At 38.6% G+C, this 19,657-nt stretch overlaps 1 protein-coding gene across 1 annotated transcript in view; it reads left to right on the top strand.

The window, feature by feature from the left end:
• Positions 1-19,657, top strand: part of MAP3K5 (mitogen-activated protein kinase kinase kinase 5) — a 108,629-nt gene that overhangs the window by 49,377 nt on the left and 39,595 nt on the right. Inside the window, exons 7-11 of the mRNA XM_037391992.1 lie at positions 1,592-1,762; positions 6,063-6,175; positions 11,569-11,728; positions 13,835-13,988; positions 17,420-17,527. Of these exons, the coding sequence (XP_037247889.1) occupies positions 1,592-1,762; positions 6,063-6,175; positions 11,569-11,728; positions 13,835-13,988; positions 17,420-17,527 (706 nt within the window). The remainder of the gene's footprint in view (positions 1-1,591; positions 1,763-6,062; positions 6,176-11,568; positions 11,729-13,834; positions 13,989-17,419; positions 17,528-19,657) is intronic.

Raw genomic sequence — 19,657 nt, 5'->3', positions numbered from 1 at the left:
AAATCCATAAAGAAGCTGCCTTGTTGTTTTACTTTGAGTGGTCAGTATGAGAAAACAACAGGAAGCCAACCTTCATCAGCTGGGCAAGTGATCACTTGGCAGGGGAGCTTAAATAACGCAGATGTGAAGGAGACTTGCTTGGCCAGGAGCACTGGGTTTTTCTGCCTGGGGCCTGGGATTGGGAGCACTTATCCATCTCAAATGAGTACACCAGGCTTGCTGTGCCACTCTAGAAGTACTTGGGGAGCCTCCTGCAGCATTGTAGTCTGAGAGAACTTTCCCTAATCTGTTAGAAATTGACTGGTCTGAAGGTTGGGAAGAGACAGCAATGGGTTTCATTTATCTTTCTCATCAGGGTGAGACATCAGTAGAGGTTGGCCCAGCATGTAGACTTGCACACTGGTTTTTTTTGCTCAGGGGAGCAGTTTATACTGTCTACTCAAGCAAGTGCTTTTGCTGTTTTCATAATTATTTTTGTTATGTTGTAAGTACTCATTTGTCCTCTGTTACCCATTCTGCTTTGATTTAAACCTTTTCTTCCACATCACTCCCTTCTGGAGCTACGTACGTGAGCCCAGAGCTCATGAGTTTAGGTATCACTTCAAGTACACATGCTCTGATCTCTCAGGTTTGACGTTGATGCTGCCTGTGCAGACGTATCAAAATGTTGATACGTTCTTGTAGAGGAGGAAGAAAAAAATCTGTTATTGAACATCTGATCAAGTAGTATCTCCTTTAAGATGGTTGTGGGTTTTGATGGGTTTTTTTTTCTCTCTGAGGTAGCTTTGTCTTGCAGGCTTCTTCAATGCAAAGCCTGCAAGGCAGATACAAAACCGCTTTTATATTTTGCCCCCAGTTCAAGTTTTAGCCACTCAAATATTACATGCAATTTCTCCAAAAGAATACAGTATCTCCCTAAACCACCAAAGAATTTTTTTTTTGCTGAGTGTGGGGTAATTTGCTTATTCAGTACACAAATACGTAAAAAATTCTGAACTCTTGATACTGAATGATATATGTATCCAAACTGAGTCACCAGGAAATGTCTAATGCTTGCAATTAATGTGGTTTATTCATCTGAAGTACTTTTGTTAATATTGCCTTACTAGCTTCACTTCTTAACCTTCCTCATCATAGGAATTCAATCAAGTTTATGCTTTTTGATTTTTTGCTTCACGTTCAAAATGTAAAAAAAAAAAATAAATCACAAACCCAAGATGGAATCTTCTCCTTTAAAGCATGATTTTCTCTGAAAGAAATATTAAGATATGAAAGCAAGGTTCATCTTTCTGTTTTGTAAGAAAGTAACACATGATCTTTTAAAGAATTGCTCTTGAGGCTCTTGTTGCTGTTGACAGTGTTTTGCCTCTACCTGATGCTTCATGAGAGTGAGATGATGTGTTTGGGTGCTTTTTTAAAGGTGTCCCATGATATTAAGGAAAAAAACCAAAAAGGGAAGGGAGAGGGGGAAGTGTGTGTCTAGAAGCACATTTTACATGGATGAAGTCATATGTATTCAAACATGGCCATGTAAAAAGTATTTCTTGTTAACTTTATTGGGTTTTTAATCAAAATGTTTATGTTTTAATAGGCGAAATCTGCCTGGAGACAGACAGAAAGCTCTAGAAATTATGATTCCCCTAGTAGAACAGGAAGACCAAGTAGCTTCAGATATGTACTGCCTGGTTGGTCGAATTTACAAGGACATGTTTTTGGAATCGGGGTTCACAGATACAGAAAGCAGGGACAAAGGGACGTTCTGGTGAGTACTGTTTTCTTGGCTGATGTCCTTTTTTTAGCTTTGGGAAAATAGTCCTTAAACAAGAATATATTTCAACTGTTTTTCGTTACAAATATTTGGCATCCTTAAGGGAAACTGAATTTTCTAATCTTTGCTTATTTGTTAAGAATGAGAGATTTATGTTGTTCATAGATCTGGTTCCACAAAGTTCTTGAAGTGGCTCAGAGACTTGGAAACTTTGGTAGCTCTCATCAGAGTGTATTTTCTTCCTTTTTCCCAAATGGGAAGTCTGTTTATTATTCTTAGGAATTATATTTTTCTTGGGAATCTGGGCTAGACAATAATCAGCTGTGAATCAATTGGTATATCTGCAATCTGATAGATACTATCTAGCTAGGCTTAAAGGTGCTGACGTTTAACTCTGCACTGATGCTTAGAATGTGGGGGGTTTGGGGTTTTTTGGGGGGGTTTCCATGCTCACAAGCAATATGACTGTTTCAAACTCATGCTGGCATCATCACCATATAGTATATGCATATTACAGTGGACTACGGTACCATTGGTAGTCAAAGAAGCACACAATAGGCTAAACAAACTCTTATGTTAATTTTAGAGGCAAGTATAGGGGGGGTTTTTTGCTTTTAAAGTGCACTAAAATTTCATCATGTGGAACAGGTTAAAAAATGGAGGCACTGGACACCATCCTATGCTTCTGTCAGGATGAGCAGCTTTTCTCTAGTATGATCCAGATGAGGATACAGACAAATTGTGTTTATGTATCCTACACATCATGTCCTGATTCTGGTCTTGTGCTCATCAGCTGCTTGTTTTCTTCTCCCTTCATCATTTATCACTTGTTTTCAGTAAACTTCAGATTATAACTGTCTTTGGTAAAAGATAAGATAAAATTGTTTACCATTTATGGCCTCCAAATACAAATACAGTTTATAATTGCTGATCATGCTTTACTGTTTTGCAGTGCTTACTGGATTTTTTTAAAGATGTTGAAATAACATGAATGCAGCATATTGTCACCCCACCCCACCCCCCTTCATATTTTTGGATTACAGAAAATATTTATTTTCTCTAAGGCAAAGCCCATGACAAACTTTCAAGTTTCTGTTTTGAAAGAAATATTTTGCTGATGTCATTAACTAATATAAAAAGAAAACTAGTTCCGTGTACAAATACTAGGCATTATCACAGGCTTAATAGAATAAATAGAAATTACTTTTGCTGTTGTGCGTCTTGCTTTCTCCTCATTCATATTGCCTTATGAACAGATAAACTTTGAGACTTTCAAATGTAATTGAACTAAGAACAATCATATATATAATAGTGGTAATTACTTCTAGGATATTTCATGTAGCCATTTTAACACACATAATAGATGCATCTTAGCAGTCAAGATATTCATACATTTAATGAGGGGAAGCGATTGCAGTCAGGCATACCAGTTTGGGAAAGAACAGCAGGCTGGCAGCTGCTGCAGCAGGGTAGGATGCTGACGGGCCAGCCCCTAAATAATCCCTGAAGTCTCTGGCAGGTAAAATCCAACACAGCCTGCTCCATGCGCCGGCTGCTGTCGAAGAAGGTGATCTCTGTTGAGTCAAGCTGGAGTTTGGCCAGAAGCTGTACCAAGTGGGCCAGTTGCTTTTGGTTTGTACTTCATGCTGGATGTTGATTTGAATTCTGGTGTAAATCATAGAGCAGGCTTGATGTGGCTGAAGGGTTAACTCATAACTCAGTGGAAGGCTCTTGGGAAGGAGTAGACCTCCTCTAGTTCTGCAGCAGGCCACAACAGGGCAAGACGTGTGCAGGAATGATGTCTCTGTCATAGTGTTTTGCAACAAGTGACGTCAAGGTACTTCAGTTTATTTAAAAAAAAAAAAAAGAGAAAGGAAAAAAAAAGAAAAAGGTAGGCAGTGTGCTTTCCTGATAATTGAAAAGCAGAATAAAAGACATCTTTCAAATAAATATGAGAGAAAAGATGAAAGATTAATTAACTGTCAGTTTCTTGTTGCATACTGACAGTATAAATCACACTTACCAAAGCTATCAAGTCTTTATTCAAAACTTCTCACTGCTACCTCCCTAATTCAGTGTCTGCACTGCAACGTTTTCCCAAGTGTCAGCTTTCAATTTCTTAATGGCATTTATAATTGCATCAGCTAAGCCAACTCTACTTTATAGGCAGACTTTTAAACCTTACGGTCTTTCTGCAATACTGCATGGGTTCCTGCAGTGATATTTGGGGCATGACGATGTACAGCATTCGCACCAGTTGAATGTAAATCAGTTTAGTCAACAGATGTGACCTTTGAATTGTTTAAGAAACTGTGAATATTTTTGTTTGTTCAAAATTAATTATTACAGGGTTTGTAGATTTTTACTCTCCAGGCTATATGTATGTAAGGCAGGGTTAAGAATGTCATCACAGGACTGCACCAAATATAAAATCATGGTTTTGGTTGTAATGATTTAGGAGAGGTAAATAGGACTACAGAGGTCCAAGATACCCGTATTTCGTGGTGTGAGTAGCACATAAAGATGGCTAGAAAAATGAATTTCTGCTGTGTGAATATTTGTCCAAGAACTAGAGAAATTTTGATAGTCATGCCAGAAATTAGGCATTTTGGGGCAAAACAAAAAAGTCAAAGTACAGAGTCTCTTCTATTGGAACAAAAATACTTATAGTCAAGGTTTTTTCCTCTTCTGTCAATCTTTCCCCTCTCCTTTTCCTGATATTGCATGAGAATTACAGCATGAAAGATCTCTAGGGCAAAAAAGTGAGTCCAGTTCCCAACATCGCTCTATCTCCAAACAGATTATTTCAGCCAACCGGTCTGTTCTAGCTATGTGTGCTTAGAATCAATGATAGTGTCATCCTGTTTGGCTGGTGGGTTTTTATGGGGTTTGTTGTTGTTGTGTGAGGTTTTTTGTTGTCTTTTTTTTTAAATGAGCAAACATTTTTTTAGAATTAGTTGAGTTTTCTTTGCTCATTATGCTTTTTTTTAGAGGACTAGACTCTTGTCTAATGATCAGATTCTTTGGAGGTGGGCGGCTCCACCCAGTATGGAAAGAATATATATGTAGCAGATTGAAGAGGAGATTGTCTTGCAGTTTTGGAAAGCAGAGCTTATGTTAAAGGATGCACAGTCCTGAATCATTACAGCAGGAAAAACAACAAAGAAATAAATTAAAACCAGCCCATATTTTTGGCTCGGTGGGATCAAAATGCCTTAGTTTTTGTTACATGTCAAAGCATGGTTTAGAAGCCAAATTCTTAGGGTTGGCATAGATTATTTATCTTTCCTTCTTTATATATTAATGTCACAACCTGATTAATATTTTTTTTATATTACCCATTTATTTGAATTTTTCTCATTCTTTTTTAAAAGTAACTTAAGCTCCATTGCTCTTACTGTGGCAGAGTTGCGTTGACTGAATCATTTGTGCTCCTTAAATCACACATGATAGTCTTGGTTGCCCCCTCCTTACAGAGGGAGGTGTGTCTGTGTACATATATATATCTGCAACCAAACATTCTTGTCCTGTAGAACAAGTTTAAAGCACTGTAGATCTGCTGTCTCTGTTGTCACCTCAACTTGAATTGCTAGTGTGAGGATAGCTGTGTTTGTGTGAGCATCATTCGATGACTTTTAAGACAAGATATAGGCTGGGTGAATATCACTGCCATTCCTCTTGCTCACTCATTTCCTCTTGAGAATAAAATCTGGTATAGTCCTTTTTTATGTGAATAGACTCATAAGGACAATGTCAGTGAGACACCCAGTAAAGAATAAAATTTGGAGTAGCCGAAATAGTGGCTAAATGTGAAGTATGTTTTTGTATCACTTGCTTGTGTGCTTAGGCATTTTGGTATGTTTGTGTGTTGCTGTAGCAGATCCACAACAGAATCTAAGGTTTCAAGTCAGTGAAAATTCACATATCTAAGAGTAAATTCATGAGGTTATTAATAAATATAACTGTGAAACAGGCCTCTTACAAGCTGATTGTATTACTTGTTTTTCTTTAACCTCAAAGAAAACTGGAAATCTAGTAAGATACTTCACTGGGATGGATGAGTAGGGTCTGTGCTTGTTGTGTAAGGGGAAAGGAAACAGGAGGAGGATGTATAAATAGCGGACTCCTAAAAATAACCACAGAGCATGTGTGGAAAACAGTAAAATATTTTTGCTTCCATGGATTCTTGCTGTGTAAACAGAAGATAAGCACTTAAAGTAACCTAAAAGTGTAATTATGTCCCTATTAGATTGAATTATTTAGAAAGTAAACTTGTATGTTTGTTTTTTTCTAGGTTCAAGAAGGCATTTGAGTCAGAGCCAACGTTACAGTCAGGAATTAATTATGCAGTACTCCTCCTGGCAGCTGGACATTGCTTTGATACTTCTTTTGAGCTACGGAAAGTTGGTAATTATAGCTTGCAAATTCACGATGAAATCACATTCTAGTGAAAGTATGACACCACCCACTATATTAGGGGGAAAATCTGGTGGTTGTACGTGAATGCTTTGATAGTGAGCATGTGAATGTTTAAGTGGGTCTCCTGCACCGCCACTGATCCTACCTGGCTGCAGGTGAGCACTGTGATGAAGACCTGCTTCCAGTTTCAGGGTCTTAACTGGTTACCAGAGCTTAATGAAAACTGACAGCCCTTCTTTGCAATGGCATAATTTGTGTGAAACAAGAGCACCTGAAGGGGGAATCCAGTTCCAGTTGGCATTCCTTAAAACAACTAACCAAACAAAACCCCCTGTAAAACTGTATGGAATATGGACAAAAAGTCCGTCCTAAGAGTGAGGAAAATGTGCTTGACTTGAGCTTGGGGTGGGCTGAGAGAAGTATGTTTCTTTTGTGATGTTTTCGTTGAGGTTTCCTGAATGTCTGTATTCATAGAATCATAGAATCAGAGTGTTTTACATTGGGAAGGACCTTTTAAAGAACATCTAGTCCAACAGCCCTGCTGTGGGCTGGGGCATCTTTCACGAGATCAGGTTACTCAGCCTGACCTTGAGCACTTCCAGTGATGGGACATTCACAGTTTCCCAGGGCAACCTGGTCCAATTTCTCACCACCCTCGATGTAAAAAAAACATGTCTTGTTTAAGAAAGAATTATTAAGGTGTCCAATTTGTTTGGGATTTTGGTGGATTTGAGGAGAGTGCAAAGTCAAGACTAGTCAGTAATACTTTGGAAGGTATGGGAGAAAGCACTGAACGTTGTAATATGTGGTAACATATCCTTTGCAACTGGCATTCTTCTCCATGAATTCATATAATTCTTGACTTACTGTAAAGTCTTTTTTGTCCTTCTGTCTCCTGAGGAGGTTGTCCAGTGGGATGGAAACAATGTTCTTCACAGAACATATCTGCAGTCAGTCACTGTTGTAGTTCAGATGTTAGGTGTGCACTGTATGCCTGGAAGTAGATTTCTAGATAGAGAAGTTTTTTGAGTGTGAAAATGAGAGTGAGATGGATACTTTCAGGTAGATAATAGAAGTGAAACTGAAATTTTCTGGTGTGAATGAAGGTATTGGTTTGGATGCGATAGGCTGCATAGAGTTGCCCCGACTGCTGTGTTTGCACTTCTGTGAGTGCTTGAGATCTTGTTTTTTTGGGTCAGATAAATACTTTCATCTCTTGCACTGGAATTTGAAGTCTTGTGCCTTAAGGTCTCCCTTAAGCCTTCATTTCTCAAGGCTGAACAAACCCAGTTCTTTCAGCCTTTCCTCATATGGCCGGCTTCCCAGTCCTTTCGTGATCTTTGTGATCTTCTTCTGCACCCTCTCCAGCCTGTCCACATCTCTTTTTGTATAGTGGGGACCAAAAGTGAACACAGTATTCCAGGTGTGGTCTGACAAGTGCTAAGTAGAGTGGGATAACGACTTCTTTATTTCTGCTGGTGATGCCCTTGTTGATGCAACCCAGCATCCTGTTGGCTTGCTCTCCTGCCACAGCAGCTTGCTATGCACTCATATCGAGCTTGTCCACCAGGACCCCCAGGTCCCTTTCCACAGAGCTGTTCCCCAGCCAGGTAGATCCCAGCCTGGGCTGCACTCCTGGATTATGTTTTCACAGGTGCGAGACTTTACCTTTGTCTTTGTACAATGAGGTTTGTCAGCTGGTTTGAGTTGTGCTGGATTCTAAGGATAATTTAGTATTTTCTTTGTCTTGGGCTAACAATGTTTTAAACAAAAAGTAAGCAAAACTGCAGAGGTTGTGTGGGAAATGTCACCTCTTGTTTAGGTGTGCATGTACAAGACCATTTGTTAGTAGTAGTTAGATTTACCTGCCAGTGCTTTCAGTTTGGTGTCCACCCACAGCATTATCTGTAGCACATAGAAATTAGAGGAAGTTTGTCTTCTGATGGGAGATGAGGAGAGAGGTGAGAGCCAGTCTCAGTCCAGGTTATATGGAAATTATATTGATAGGTTGGGAAAGGCTAAGGGAGGATATGGTCCCTAACAGCACTTCAAAGAGTCATGAGGCTGTAATTGTGTTCTGATTGTGTTGGTAACAATGTAATAACTCCAGTAAAACTAAGTTCAGTATCCAAGAGAATTTTTATCATTCTGCATCAGATCAGAAAATTGGCCTTCTAGAAATTGCTACCTCTATTTGTCAGATAATAGCTCACAACTAAATGATCATGTGAAGCATTAATGAAAATCCTCCTTCTATTTTATGAATAGTATTGCTTTCTTAACTGTACAAACTTGCAGAACTTTGAGACGAAAACTGAAATGCAGTGCTTTGCATTGGCATTAATAATCTCCGCAGGCTGTGCAGCTTTGACACACAAAGGATCCTGTAGTACAAATTGTTCTGTCAATATTTGAGGAGGGAAAGCAGTTTATTTATAAAGCCTTCACAGTAGTATTTAACTGGTAATATCTACTTACTGTATCTTATTTTCTTTGCAAATTGTAGGGATATTGTTGGCGTTATAAAAACAATGGCTTTTCTGGCATTAACGGTTCCTCTATTTTGGCTCATTTATTTTTAAAGCAAAATATTTTTGAGAAAATATACTGGAATTCAGTTGCTACTTTTTTTTTCTCTGCTTGTGAATGCCAAGTTTATCATGGAAGGAGTTAATGTCTTGGCTTTGCTTGGATTTTCTCATACTCTGAAGAAAACTTCATGTGGTTTTGGTTGATGGTGAAATCAAAATAAACTAGAGAAGGGAAATATATGAAGGGACTAAAAACTCAGAGTGAAATTCATGAAGGTGTTCACTTTGCATAGCTGCATAGAAAGGTTGTTTTTGTTCTCCCACCCCCCCAAAAAACCAAAATCCATTGAAAGCAAAACAAACCCCCACCTCTATAAACTAGAGTTACAGTCTTTTGAACCTGCTGCTAATATCTCCACACTGCAACTGCATTTTTCAAACTTGCCTTTCAGGGATAAGTAAATTTGCAGAGGAAGGTCAGCAAACTAGAGTGAGTTTCAGTGCCGAGTATCTCATTTTTCTCAGAAGAATTTGATAAGAGGGTGATGTTGTCTTCTTTAGGGTAATAGGATCTGCTTCATCAAATACTTGGGTGAAATTTCCCGTTCATCCAGGTTACATAACAGTAATGATTCCCAAACTTGGTATCCTTGGATATCATTACTGCTACATGTGCATCTTTTCTTCTGCCACCTTCCTGTAGCTCTCCCTTATTCCATGACCTGGGACTCAAAATCCTTGCTGTCACCAGCCTTACCCTGCTAACAAACACTTTGACCCGCCACACTGTAATCCCAGTCCCTCCCTATGTGAGCTGTACTTTTCATCAAACCCACACACTCGGTTTGTACCTTGCTTTGGCTCTGTTCTCACGCCTGGAGCACTGGAGCGCTGGTATGGCTGGGTTCCTGCAGGTGCAATGAAGCATGGCGGAGTATGCAAACGTGTGAACCAGAGAGCAGTGTTGCCGCTGGCTGTGACAAATAACTTGTGATAGTTTGTCAGCAGTCACTGCAACTGTGAGTGCCATTGCTCGGTGCTCAGCAGGGGCCCTCCACACAGCTCAGTTGCTCCCTTTCCCCTTCCTCCCAGCAGAGGCAGACCTGTCTGAAATGATTAATGTATCCCTGTGACACCAGTTCCTTACTTCCCCTGTGATGAGGTCACATTCAAAGCCTGTGGAAGTTAGTGGGTGTCTATCTGCTCTTCTATGCTGCTGTCATGTGCATGCAAACGTTTTAGCAGAGCCCTTCAGCCTTTAAGGATATTGTTGAGCAGTGTTACTCCAGGATCCTGGGGAAGATACATTTTTTCCATTTACTGTGATTTACCATGGTGTATAGGTAGCATGTAGGTTTTGATTTCTAGAACCCAACTGAAGTTGAGCACATTTAACACAAATTCCCCCTTCCTATCCTACACCGCCAAGTGTAGGTGTACATCCTCAAGTGGTCTCTTGACAATGTGCTTGTATATGGCACCCTGCCTTAAAGCCTTGCAGAGCTCATATACATGGTCACTGCTGTATGTTGTGGAGTTGATGTTGGTGATGTACATTGCGTCGTGGCTCAAGTAGATCTGAGATATTTTCTAAAATCTACTGTGTTTTTTTCTCTTCAGGAATAACTAAACAAAATTATTTCCCGAGAACTAGTAATGTTTTTAGATGATTTAAGTATTATTTTGTTCTGGGTGTTACTCAAGCATGACAATTTCTTGTTAGCGAGAGAGCACGAAGTGTGAAATATAGATGTGAAATGGGCTATAGACCACTTGAATACCATTTCACATTTTAAAAACATTTATTATGTGATGTTGATGACACAAAAATCTGAACAACATGAGAAAACAAGGTGAATTTTGTAGACTGAAATGCAGCTAATGTAATGATACCCATTTTCTTAAGATCTATTGCTGCTTCCAGTATGAAGTTTGGTCTGCTAGCTACTTAAGGAAGTTAAGGAAAAAATAAAGATCAACAGTTGCATTGAAATGTCTTGTGAACACTAAGCCTTAATATCAAGGACGACGAAAGGTGATGTGGGAGGGAAACTGTCGTAGTGGAGGTGTGGGAAAAGTGAATAAAGGACTATGGTGGTGAAGAGGTTTGTCTTGTAACCTGCAAGTGGTTTTATTTGTGGGGGATGGTGTAGCATCTCTCGTGTTAGCTATAAATATTTAGCAGCTAATATGAACTAAAATTCATCCTGAAGGCCACAGGGAAACTTGTAGTTCTCAGAAAATTTAGCAAGTCAAAATAAAACCTGAGGGTCTCCATAGTCTTTGAGTTGCTGAGGGACTTATGAATATTAATAGATGTCTTTCATTGGGGTAGGACTTGCGGCAATTAAAAGAACATCATTGCTGGAAGAAGCCCAGTGGATCATCTGTTCCTTCTGCATGGGACCTTGTCTATAAAGGTAAGTTTGGGGCTTGGGGCTTGTAAGTCAAAAAAACAAAGCAGCAAAAAACATAATAGGTGCCTTATTCAGCATCTGTTAAGTTTTTACAGCTATGTTGTGTAGCCTAAGGCCCCAATTTACCTTTACAGATGAGGTCCATGCACGAACATAGGTAATCTGACTGTGGCCTTGTCCTGACAGTGATGTCTTAAAGTTCCTTTCTTGAGAGGCCTTTAGGAAGAGGGGGAGGGAAAAAAAAAAGTCACCTGCTACCACATAGGGTGTTTGGAAGCATATAACATTAACTGGTAAGTATGTTTTTCATCTTATTTCATTGAAATGGAGAGGCTACAGTAATTTAAGCAATTAATATATTTCAGATCAGGGAAACAGTGATTTTAAAACTGCATTAATACATTCCTGTGACCTATTATTCTTTTTACTACAGGAGTAAAGATCAGCAGCCTGCTTGGTAAAAAGGGGAGCTTGGAGAAACTGCAGAGCTATTGGGAAGTGGGATCTTTCTTGGGGGCCAGTATGTTGGCTAATGACCATATAAGAGTGATCCAGGCTTCAGAAAAGCTGTTTAAGCTAAAAGCACCAGCATGGTAAGGTGATAAATGAGATCATGTACATTGCTATGTGTTAAGATGTTGGACCCCTTCAGCTTTCACATTCAACCTTGTATTTAGCTGACAGGAGATTGGTTTTGGGATTTTAATAGATTTTGATGTCTGTTTACTGTTTCACTGTACTTTACACAGACAAGGGACTCTCTTCCCCTTTTGCTCTTATTCAGGAATAGATTTTTTATGGGTCTTTAATTTGATGTCTGAGAAGGACAGATTCATCATTGGCTCCAGACCCTTCTGAGGGCAAGGGGGAAAGGAGGAGTTGCTTGTAGGCACCACACTTCAGTGGTTACCTTGCTGAAGAGAAGTTCTGGTGGCTTGTGGGTTTAGTCATAACTGCCTGGAAGTTTGGGGGAATGCAGACAGCTTGGCTAGAAAGGCACGCATATACCTTGGAATACTGTGATGGTTGTGGCACATCCAGCTGTTTTAGGATCTTGAACACAAATGAACTATATGGTGCAAATTGCATCTCGTTGTGACTGAGATGAATGCAGATTAACATCCAGTTAACAGAAAGGTTATAAACCTAGGGTTATAGACTCAACATCTGTTAGGCAAAGGGCAAGAGATGTGTGCTGACAGCAGGCTCTTGGAACCTGTTCTGCTTTGGATATAGACAGCAAGTAAGGATCAGTCACCTACTCATCGAGGGCTGGAATCCTTTTAGCTGGTGAGAAGCAAGACTCCTTTCTGACTAAAAAAGTCGTCACTGCCAATTGAAAGAGTGTGTCTGTCACAGCCAATGTATTTTTGTCTTTATAAAGGCTAGAAGGTGCCTCCAAAAGCTGATCAGAGGGGAATATATCTATGTATGCTAAAATATGGAAATGCTAAGTTTCTATATTGATATAATATGGGAAACTTAAAATTAAGAATTTTCTGGCCACATATTTTATAAATGCTGTTTACAGTGTATTTATGTGCAAGGTTTCCCAGATTTACTATATGTGCGTATTTTACTGAGAAGCTGGATAGCATTCTCTGGAAGTCTCCTGGTAGAATTTTCTGGAGTTTGAATGCCTGGTCGTCAGGATTTTATGTACCAGTGCCTTTGGCGTTTAAGCCTGTGGATTAAACTCTGAAAATGCAGCACACTCATTTGTGCTTCAGGAAGGATTTCTCCTGTGAGCAATTCCCCCCCAGTCTGTTGCCTGCTGTTCAGCAGAGCCCACTTAGTGCAAAGGGGAGTATGTACGGTGCCTTAAGCTAGACATCCCCATAGCCTAAGGATGATTGGAAAATGCACAGCTATGGATCGGTTTCCAAAAGGCCTCTGAGTTTACATTATACCTTCTTGTCATACCTGGAAACAGTTTCCACGAATAGCCTAATTGCGATGAGGCGGTAGCTGTGATAAATCCTCTTTAAGCATGTGTATATTGCTGTAGTATTAATAAAAATTGCATAAGATTATGTTTACAACTTTTCTTCAGAAATGCCAAAAGAAGGCAGTGCTATGAGGAGCCCCATAAATCAACCACAGAAAGCAGAACAGCAGAGAGGGATGAGCTGCATTTAGGGGAGACATTCAGCACTGCTGTTACCCTTCCCCAGCAATGCCAAAAGGCTGCTTTAGCGTAGCTGTTGCCATCTTTATAGGATAATAATTTCCAGAAATATTGTGTTTTAGAAATCAGTGTTAAACAGCTGCCAATGGAGGTACAATGCAGAAGGCAGAACAGTGTAGAAAGATAAACTAGAGGACTTTATCACCTGAGTTTTTATCTGATGTTGGTCACTACTAAAATAAGTTTCACATGGGCTCAGTTTGGTCCATAGGTAGAGGGTTTCACTATTTCATGAAGCTTTTGTGGTTTAGGATAGTAAACAGTATATGGGATCAGGAATATATGCAGGGAGGAGTATCCTGGAACTCATTTGTATTTCAGGTTACTAATATAGCAGATATATTTCCAGTGCTAAATGGGAAATTGCTAGATTAAAAGCAATCCTAGAGAACCAAAATCTTACCAGCTGCCTTGGTGTTGCCATGGTGGGTGCTTCAGTTGTGATTAAAGGTAGAGACAATATTATTTACAAATTATATTAAATTTACCGTGTATGCTTGGATTATCACAGGTACCTGAAGTCTATTGTAGAGACTATTTTGATATATCAGCATTTTAAGAAACTAACTCCAGAACAACACACAGCCAAACAGGAACTTGTGGACTTCTGGATGGACTTCCTTGTTGAAGCCACAAAGACAGATGTGTCTGTAGTTCGATTTCCAGTAAGTGCTGGTTTTATTGTTTTTCTGCTGTTTTTTTAAAAAAATAAATTATGACATGAAAGAAATAAACACAAAACACTGCTTGCTTCTAGATTGCCAGGTAATAAATTGCTTGTCCAGAAGGAATGTATTTGGCCTGCATATTAGATTGTAGCCATGTGGAATTAATTAAAATCAATGGGGTTTCACAGTGTGTTCCATAAGAAAGTAATGAGGTAAAAAGTCAAGACAGAACTCTGCTATTTAGTGTTTGCTACCGATGCAAACCTTTGCAGTGTATTCCAGGTGATACTACATTAACTATATTATGTTTTGAAGCAAAGATACTTAATTTCAGTCTCTTTCTAGCTCAGCAGGCTTTGCATAACCTACTGCTGTGCTGTGTTAAAGGTTAAAAACCAGCCCAAGCAGTCAGAAATCTATTGTTCCAGGAACTAGACTGCGTATTTCAACAACATTGCACTATAAACATGTGTATATATATCTATACACACTTTTCTGATTTCTTCCACAAACATTTTGCTAAAAGTTTTTATTGGGTGTTGCACAATGCCCTGAAAGTATACTGTGAAAAGATCTTTATTCCCTGTACGTACTAACGATATATGTATGGGAAATAACGTCTTGGGTATTCCTTTTAGCTAACCAGTAGCAAATACAGCTTTTTGTTTTAAATAGTGGTTCTGTTGCCTCCTAGATACTCGGAAGTGCATAATGATTATTTTGTACAGTTCTTTTGGTTTCTGCCTGTAGATGGGATAATAAACCATAAGGAAGATTCCAGTCTTGAACAGCAACAGCTTGAGGCAGTAAAGTGGAAGCAACATGAGACTCTAGGGAGTCTGGTTCTCCTTCTCCAGTGAGAATGAGCATAAAGTTTTGCAGGGAAGCAAAAAATATTTTGAATCCTTTGGTTTTTGTAAAAGGCAAGGGCTCTGTTCTTTTTAGATTTTTGATGATGAAGTGATGCAATTAGAGACAAAATAGGCTCTGACATATAAAACTGAATCAAATGGTTTGGATTTTTATTAATATTAAGAGACAAACCAAAACTGATCATGGCAATAGCATGAGCCAAAGCATAAACCCAGTGACCACATAATTTGATTGTGTTGTACAGGAAACTATTCTGGTGTTGCAGACAGATACAAAAGTTCTATTTGTGCCTATTTAGAGAGAAAATCACACTATTCAACAAGTTACCAAAATGAAACCTAGTAACCTTATTTTCCCTCGCTTCTCCCAGATTCTTGCAAATAATTTATTCTAAAAGAAGGTTTTTGCAGATTTACTTATTGTGAATTGTTCTCAGAGCTTGAACTTGAAAACTTTGCTGTCCATCCGTACTAGCTTAGCTGTCAGTTACTTAGTAGCATCGGTCTCATCATCCTCTTTTTGGCCTTCAGAGGAAGAAATGACACAGCATGTGGGTAACTTGCTGTGGGCTAAACTCCAATTTATGAAATGGTTTTAACCCAGGTTTTAGAAATTTTAACTGCCTGGAGATGCCAAACGATACATTTGAATCCCACTGGTCATCATTTACAGGGTTAAATGCCTAGGTACTTCTCAAAATTTGGCTTTGTGCTTCTTCCAGTGTATCTGTGAGCTCCTTGACTCTGTGGGAGGTGACATAGCTTAGATTTAACTCTAAGCCTTAGCTTTTTCCAAGACTTCCTGCTTAGATCTATATGTTTGGGTTTTTTTAAAAATAGACGTAGACCAATGTTAAAGGAAAAATTCACGCAGACCTGGGTACCACTGGGCTTGCTTTAATCACAACTCAGAGTTGGGCCACCACATCAGTGAGTGGCTGAGAACAAAGGGATACAGAACAGCTTATATACACTTACCAAATCATTAGTCAATGTCTAAAGTTTTTAGAAGTTCGCTTTAGTCTTGTCAGTTCTGCGAATCCATCACCTGACCCTGTCCCAGTTGATTCATCTATTTGGTTCCAGTCTCTGCCTTGGTTTCAAGGTCCTCCTTGCATCATGATCTTCTTTCTGCCTGCTTTAACTCACACAGTCCTTTAACAAGGACTTTGAACAAGTCTTTGAACAAGCAATTTCTATTCACATATACTAATTTTTGTAAAAACACCTGGGTTTCTGAGAGCAACTGTGTATACAAATTGATCATCTGTTGTTTTTCTATTCTCCTACTGATTAACTTCACTATGTTTTAAACCAGCCTTGGATTAGGCCTATACCAGGGATGAGACTTGGTTCTGCCATTTAGCAGCTTCAGCACTTTAAATTTCTTCATTCAAAATACATTTTCTTTAACAACCAAGTTGCCCCAGGCAGTTGTCATTTCCTAAACCAATTCTTTGAACTCAAAAAATTTTCAAATGAGAAGTTCTGTATCTTGGATATTTTGAAGATTATATATGATTTGAGCTTTTATGGGAGAGGGAGGGGCAGAAGAAGGGAAGGAGATTATCAGTTTGTTAATTATTTTTAACTTAGTCCTATTTTATAAATGTCTTTCAGCTAAACACTGAGGGCTAAAAGTCTTCCTATGCCTGCTGCAGTGGAAGAGAGTAGCTTTTTCTTGAATTAATAACAATACTTAACATTCTGAATAATGAGAATACCTTCAACACAGGCAATATAGATTTGGTGGTTTAGACATCAGATTTTAACCACTGGAAATCTAAAATAGATAGTTCTAATGAGAGACCACACTTCAAATACCCAAAATTTGTCGACTTTTTCCTTTAAAGCATGCTGGAAGCTTTAAAGATCTGGAGGTAATTCTGCCAGAACATTATTGAAGTGGCAGAGTGTCTGGCTTCTTTTACTAAGTGGTTAGACCAAGTCTTGCTGCATAGCATCCCATCTCTTTTACATGATGGTTCTATTTTTTGTTTCACTTGTTACGGGAAATCTTATATAATCTTTAGGTGTCAACCTCTTGCAGTGCTGCTTGTTGCTTTTGAGAAAAATGATCTGATCTGGTGGCTAAAGTTCACAGTGCTCTAAATCAAAAGCAGTTCAGTCTAGCTCTAGGTTGATGTGTTTTTCTGATTTTACCCAAATGCACTCCTACCAAAAGATGATAAAGGTATATCATGAATCCTTTCCACAGGGGAGATGGACATTCTTGAATGGCATTGTGACAGAAAAATTTCAGAATCTGATAGTTGTCAGAGAAATCATGTGGGTGATTGTGATATGTGCTACCAATTAACTCATAATAGCTTTATATAAGAAACGAAATTAAAATTGGCCTTTTTTTTTTTTTTTTTAATCTTAAGTTGCTGTCAGCCATACTAAACTAGCCCAGTACCTAAAATTTTATTTTCATTCTGTTTTCCCTATTTTTCCTGCTATGGTATGACTACAGAAATAGTTTTAACAGATTTTAATACTTTTTGCAGTTCTGCATATTTTGTACTAACTCTTAAAAATTGTTTTTTCTACAAGGTTTTGATATTAGAACCAACAAAAATCTATCAGCCCTCATATCTCTCCATCAACAGCGAAGCTGAAGAGAAGACTGTATCTATCTGGCATGTGCTGCCCGATGACAAGGTATATCATGATGTCTGTAGTTGTAACTTTTTTCACAATTTAAAAGTATGCATGGTAGGTAAGGCACATAACATGTAAACGGTTGCATTTAATAATGGATTCTGCAAAGGAGAAGGGTGTCGTAACACACAGGAAGATACTGTGGACATACGTTGCCATACCTTTTTTTTTAAAAAAAAAAATATGGCATTCTTAATTTTTTCTTTGTTTGTTCTGTTGTTCAACGGATCTTTTATCTCCATTTTTTTAAATGCATTATCTTTAAGGTTGTTTTAAACCACTGTATAATGTACAAGAAGTCTGTTGCTTAAGGTTTCCTAAGTAATTTACAATATACTGCCATCACATAAATAATGTAGCATAAAATTACTTATACAAACAGGACGATCTTGTTCCTCTACTTGCAGTATTGCTTGTCAGCTGTGGTAAATACTCCTTTAATATGAAAGTGATAGAGGCTGGTGTCTTAAAAGAGAGCGGAAACAATCAAAAGCTAAAGAAGTATCTGGCAGAAGGATAGATAGATGCTCAGAAGGTCTAGAAATTGAAAAAGCTGGGAAGTCCGTATGTCAAGGTGTGAGATAGCCAGATGTATTTGGAAAGCAGCTTAGAAAATATGGAGATGCAAGGGGAGAGGAAAACCTAGAGTGGTTATTGCATTCTGGGATGCTTAGGAAATAAAATGTTGGTAAGAATGAAGACAGAGAGGAACCTCGGAGAAGGATGGGAGCATGGGAATGTGGAGGGGGTATATGAAGACTGAATGGAGGCTGAGTCAGATGGAGGCACAGCACTGGAGATGGTGCAGTTTTTAAGTAGCGCTATTCATTCTTCCATGTCTGCATTTTGTTTGTCTGCAGGATAGGACAGTGAAGGGATGTTTTTCAGGTTATCCATCCTTCAGCTTTTGAGCTTGTAGTCTGTTAAAGGAGAAACGCTTTTGCATGCAGAATATGTGAGGCTGTACTGTTTAGAATTTTTGTTGTGAGTTCATGAGAAAATGTTCATGGACAGTGGCTGAAATAGCATAGTCAGAGCACAAACTGAAATGTTTGCCTAGACCAATGATTTTCTCTTTATTTGTGGTTTATTCTGAATGTTGTTTTTCCAAGTAGGCTCAGCCTCTGAGAGTAATATAAAATATGAATGTATGCAGTTCTTGGACAAAACAATTTTTACCACACGTTAAATAATGGTTTGTTAGTACTATAGAGTAAACCTTGGTATGGGAAAATATCCGTTCTGAAAGTATTTCTGTATTCAGAATTTAATATATTTAAAAACTACTTGTACATGTGTATTTCTTTGGATTTTGTAGGCTTTCCTTCTTTTGTGAATATGTAGTTCACCTCCAAACAATACTTTCCATTCTGTTAAGTGGCTTATGTATAGCATAAGAAGGAACATAGGACTAGAAAGAATTTTCTGGACTATTGAACCCTGTTCACCTCTGTTGCAGACACTCTTGCAATATAATGTTTTGCATAAAGTGGTCAAGCTCCATCTGAATACTAATGTAGGTTTCATAGATGACTGATTGTGCTGGAAAGTAGTTTGAGAATGCTTCTGCACCTCTAGAAGAGCCTAGAGTGGAATACTGCTGGTGAAGGAGAAGAGCATTCCTTTGTGTTCTAGCTTTCAGTTGGAATTTGTTCGTTGCCATTCCATACACATTTGTTCTTTTGCTAACACAGTGTTTATATTAAAACTTTCTTTCTCTCTCTGTTTACCTTAGAGTATTTTTAAGGAGAATCCTAATATCTTTTAGTGGTTTTGGTGGTTTTATTTGTTTTGTTTGGTTTTGGTTTATTGTTTTGGGGGATTTGGGGTGGGGGTTTTTTGTTTGTTTGGGTTTTTTAAAGGAAAACAAGGAGGCTTGGTGTACTGGCCACACATGGTGTCTCTTTGCAATGACTTCTGATGTTCCAGCTTGAGTTAACCTTTTCATGTTCACTCATATTCCAAAAATGGTATTTCATGGTGCGTTCATGTATCTTTTAGCTACTTGCTTGGTACTTTCAGCAATGCCTTTTTCATAGCTATGTCACTTGACTGCCCAGTCATTCTGTGACTGGGAGAAGGACTTTGATTAGCCTGTACCTGTTTGGTGTTCAGTAGATAGGTGTTTCG

Source organism: Falco rusticolus, chromosome 6, assembly GCF_015220075.1.
Source record: "Falco rusticolus isolate bFalRus1 chromosome 6, bFalRus1.pri, whole genome shotgun sequence".
In the NCBI taxonomy this organism is placed as follows: domain Eukaryota; kingdom Metazoa; phylum Chordata; class Aves; order Falconiformes; family Falconidae; genus Falco; species Falco rusticolus.
The sequence above is the reverse complement of the archived record's forward strand: the minus strand, read 5'-3'. Positions and strand labels throughout refer to the sequence as shown.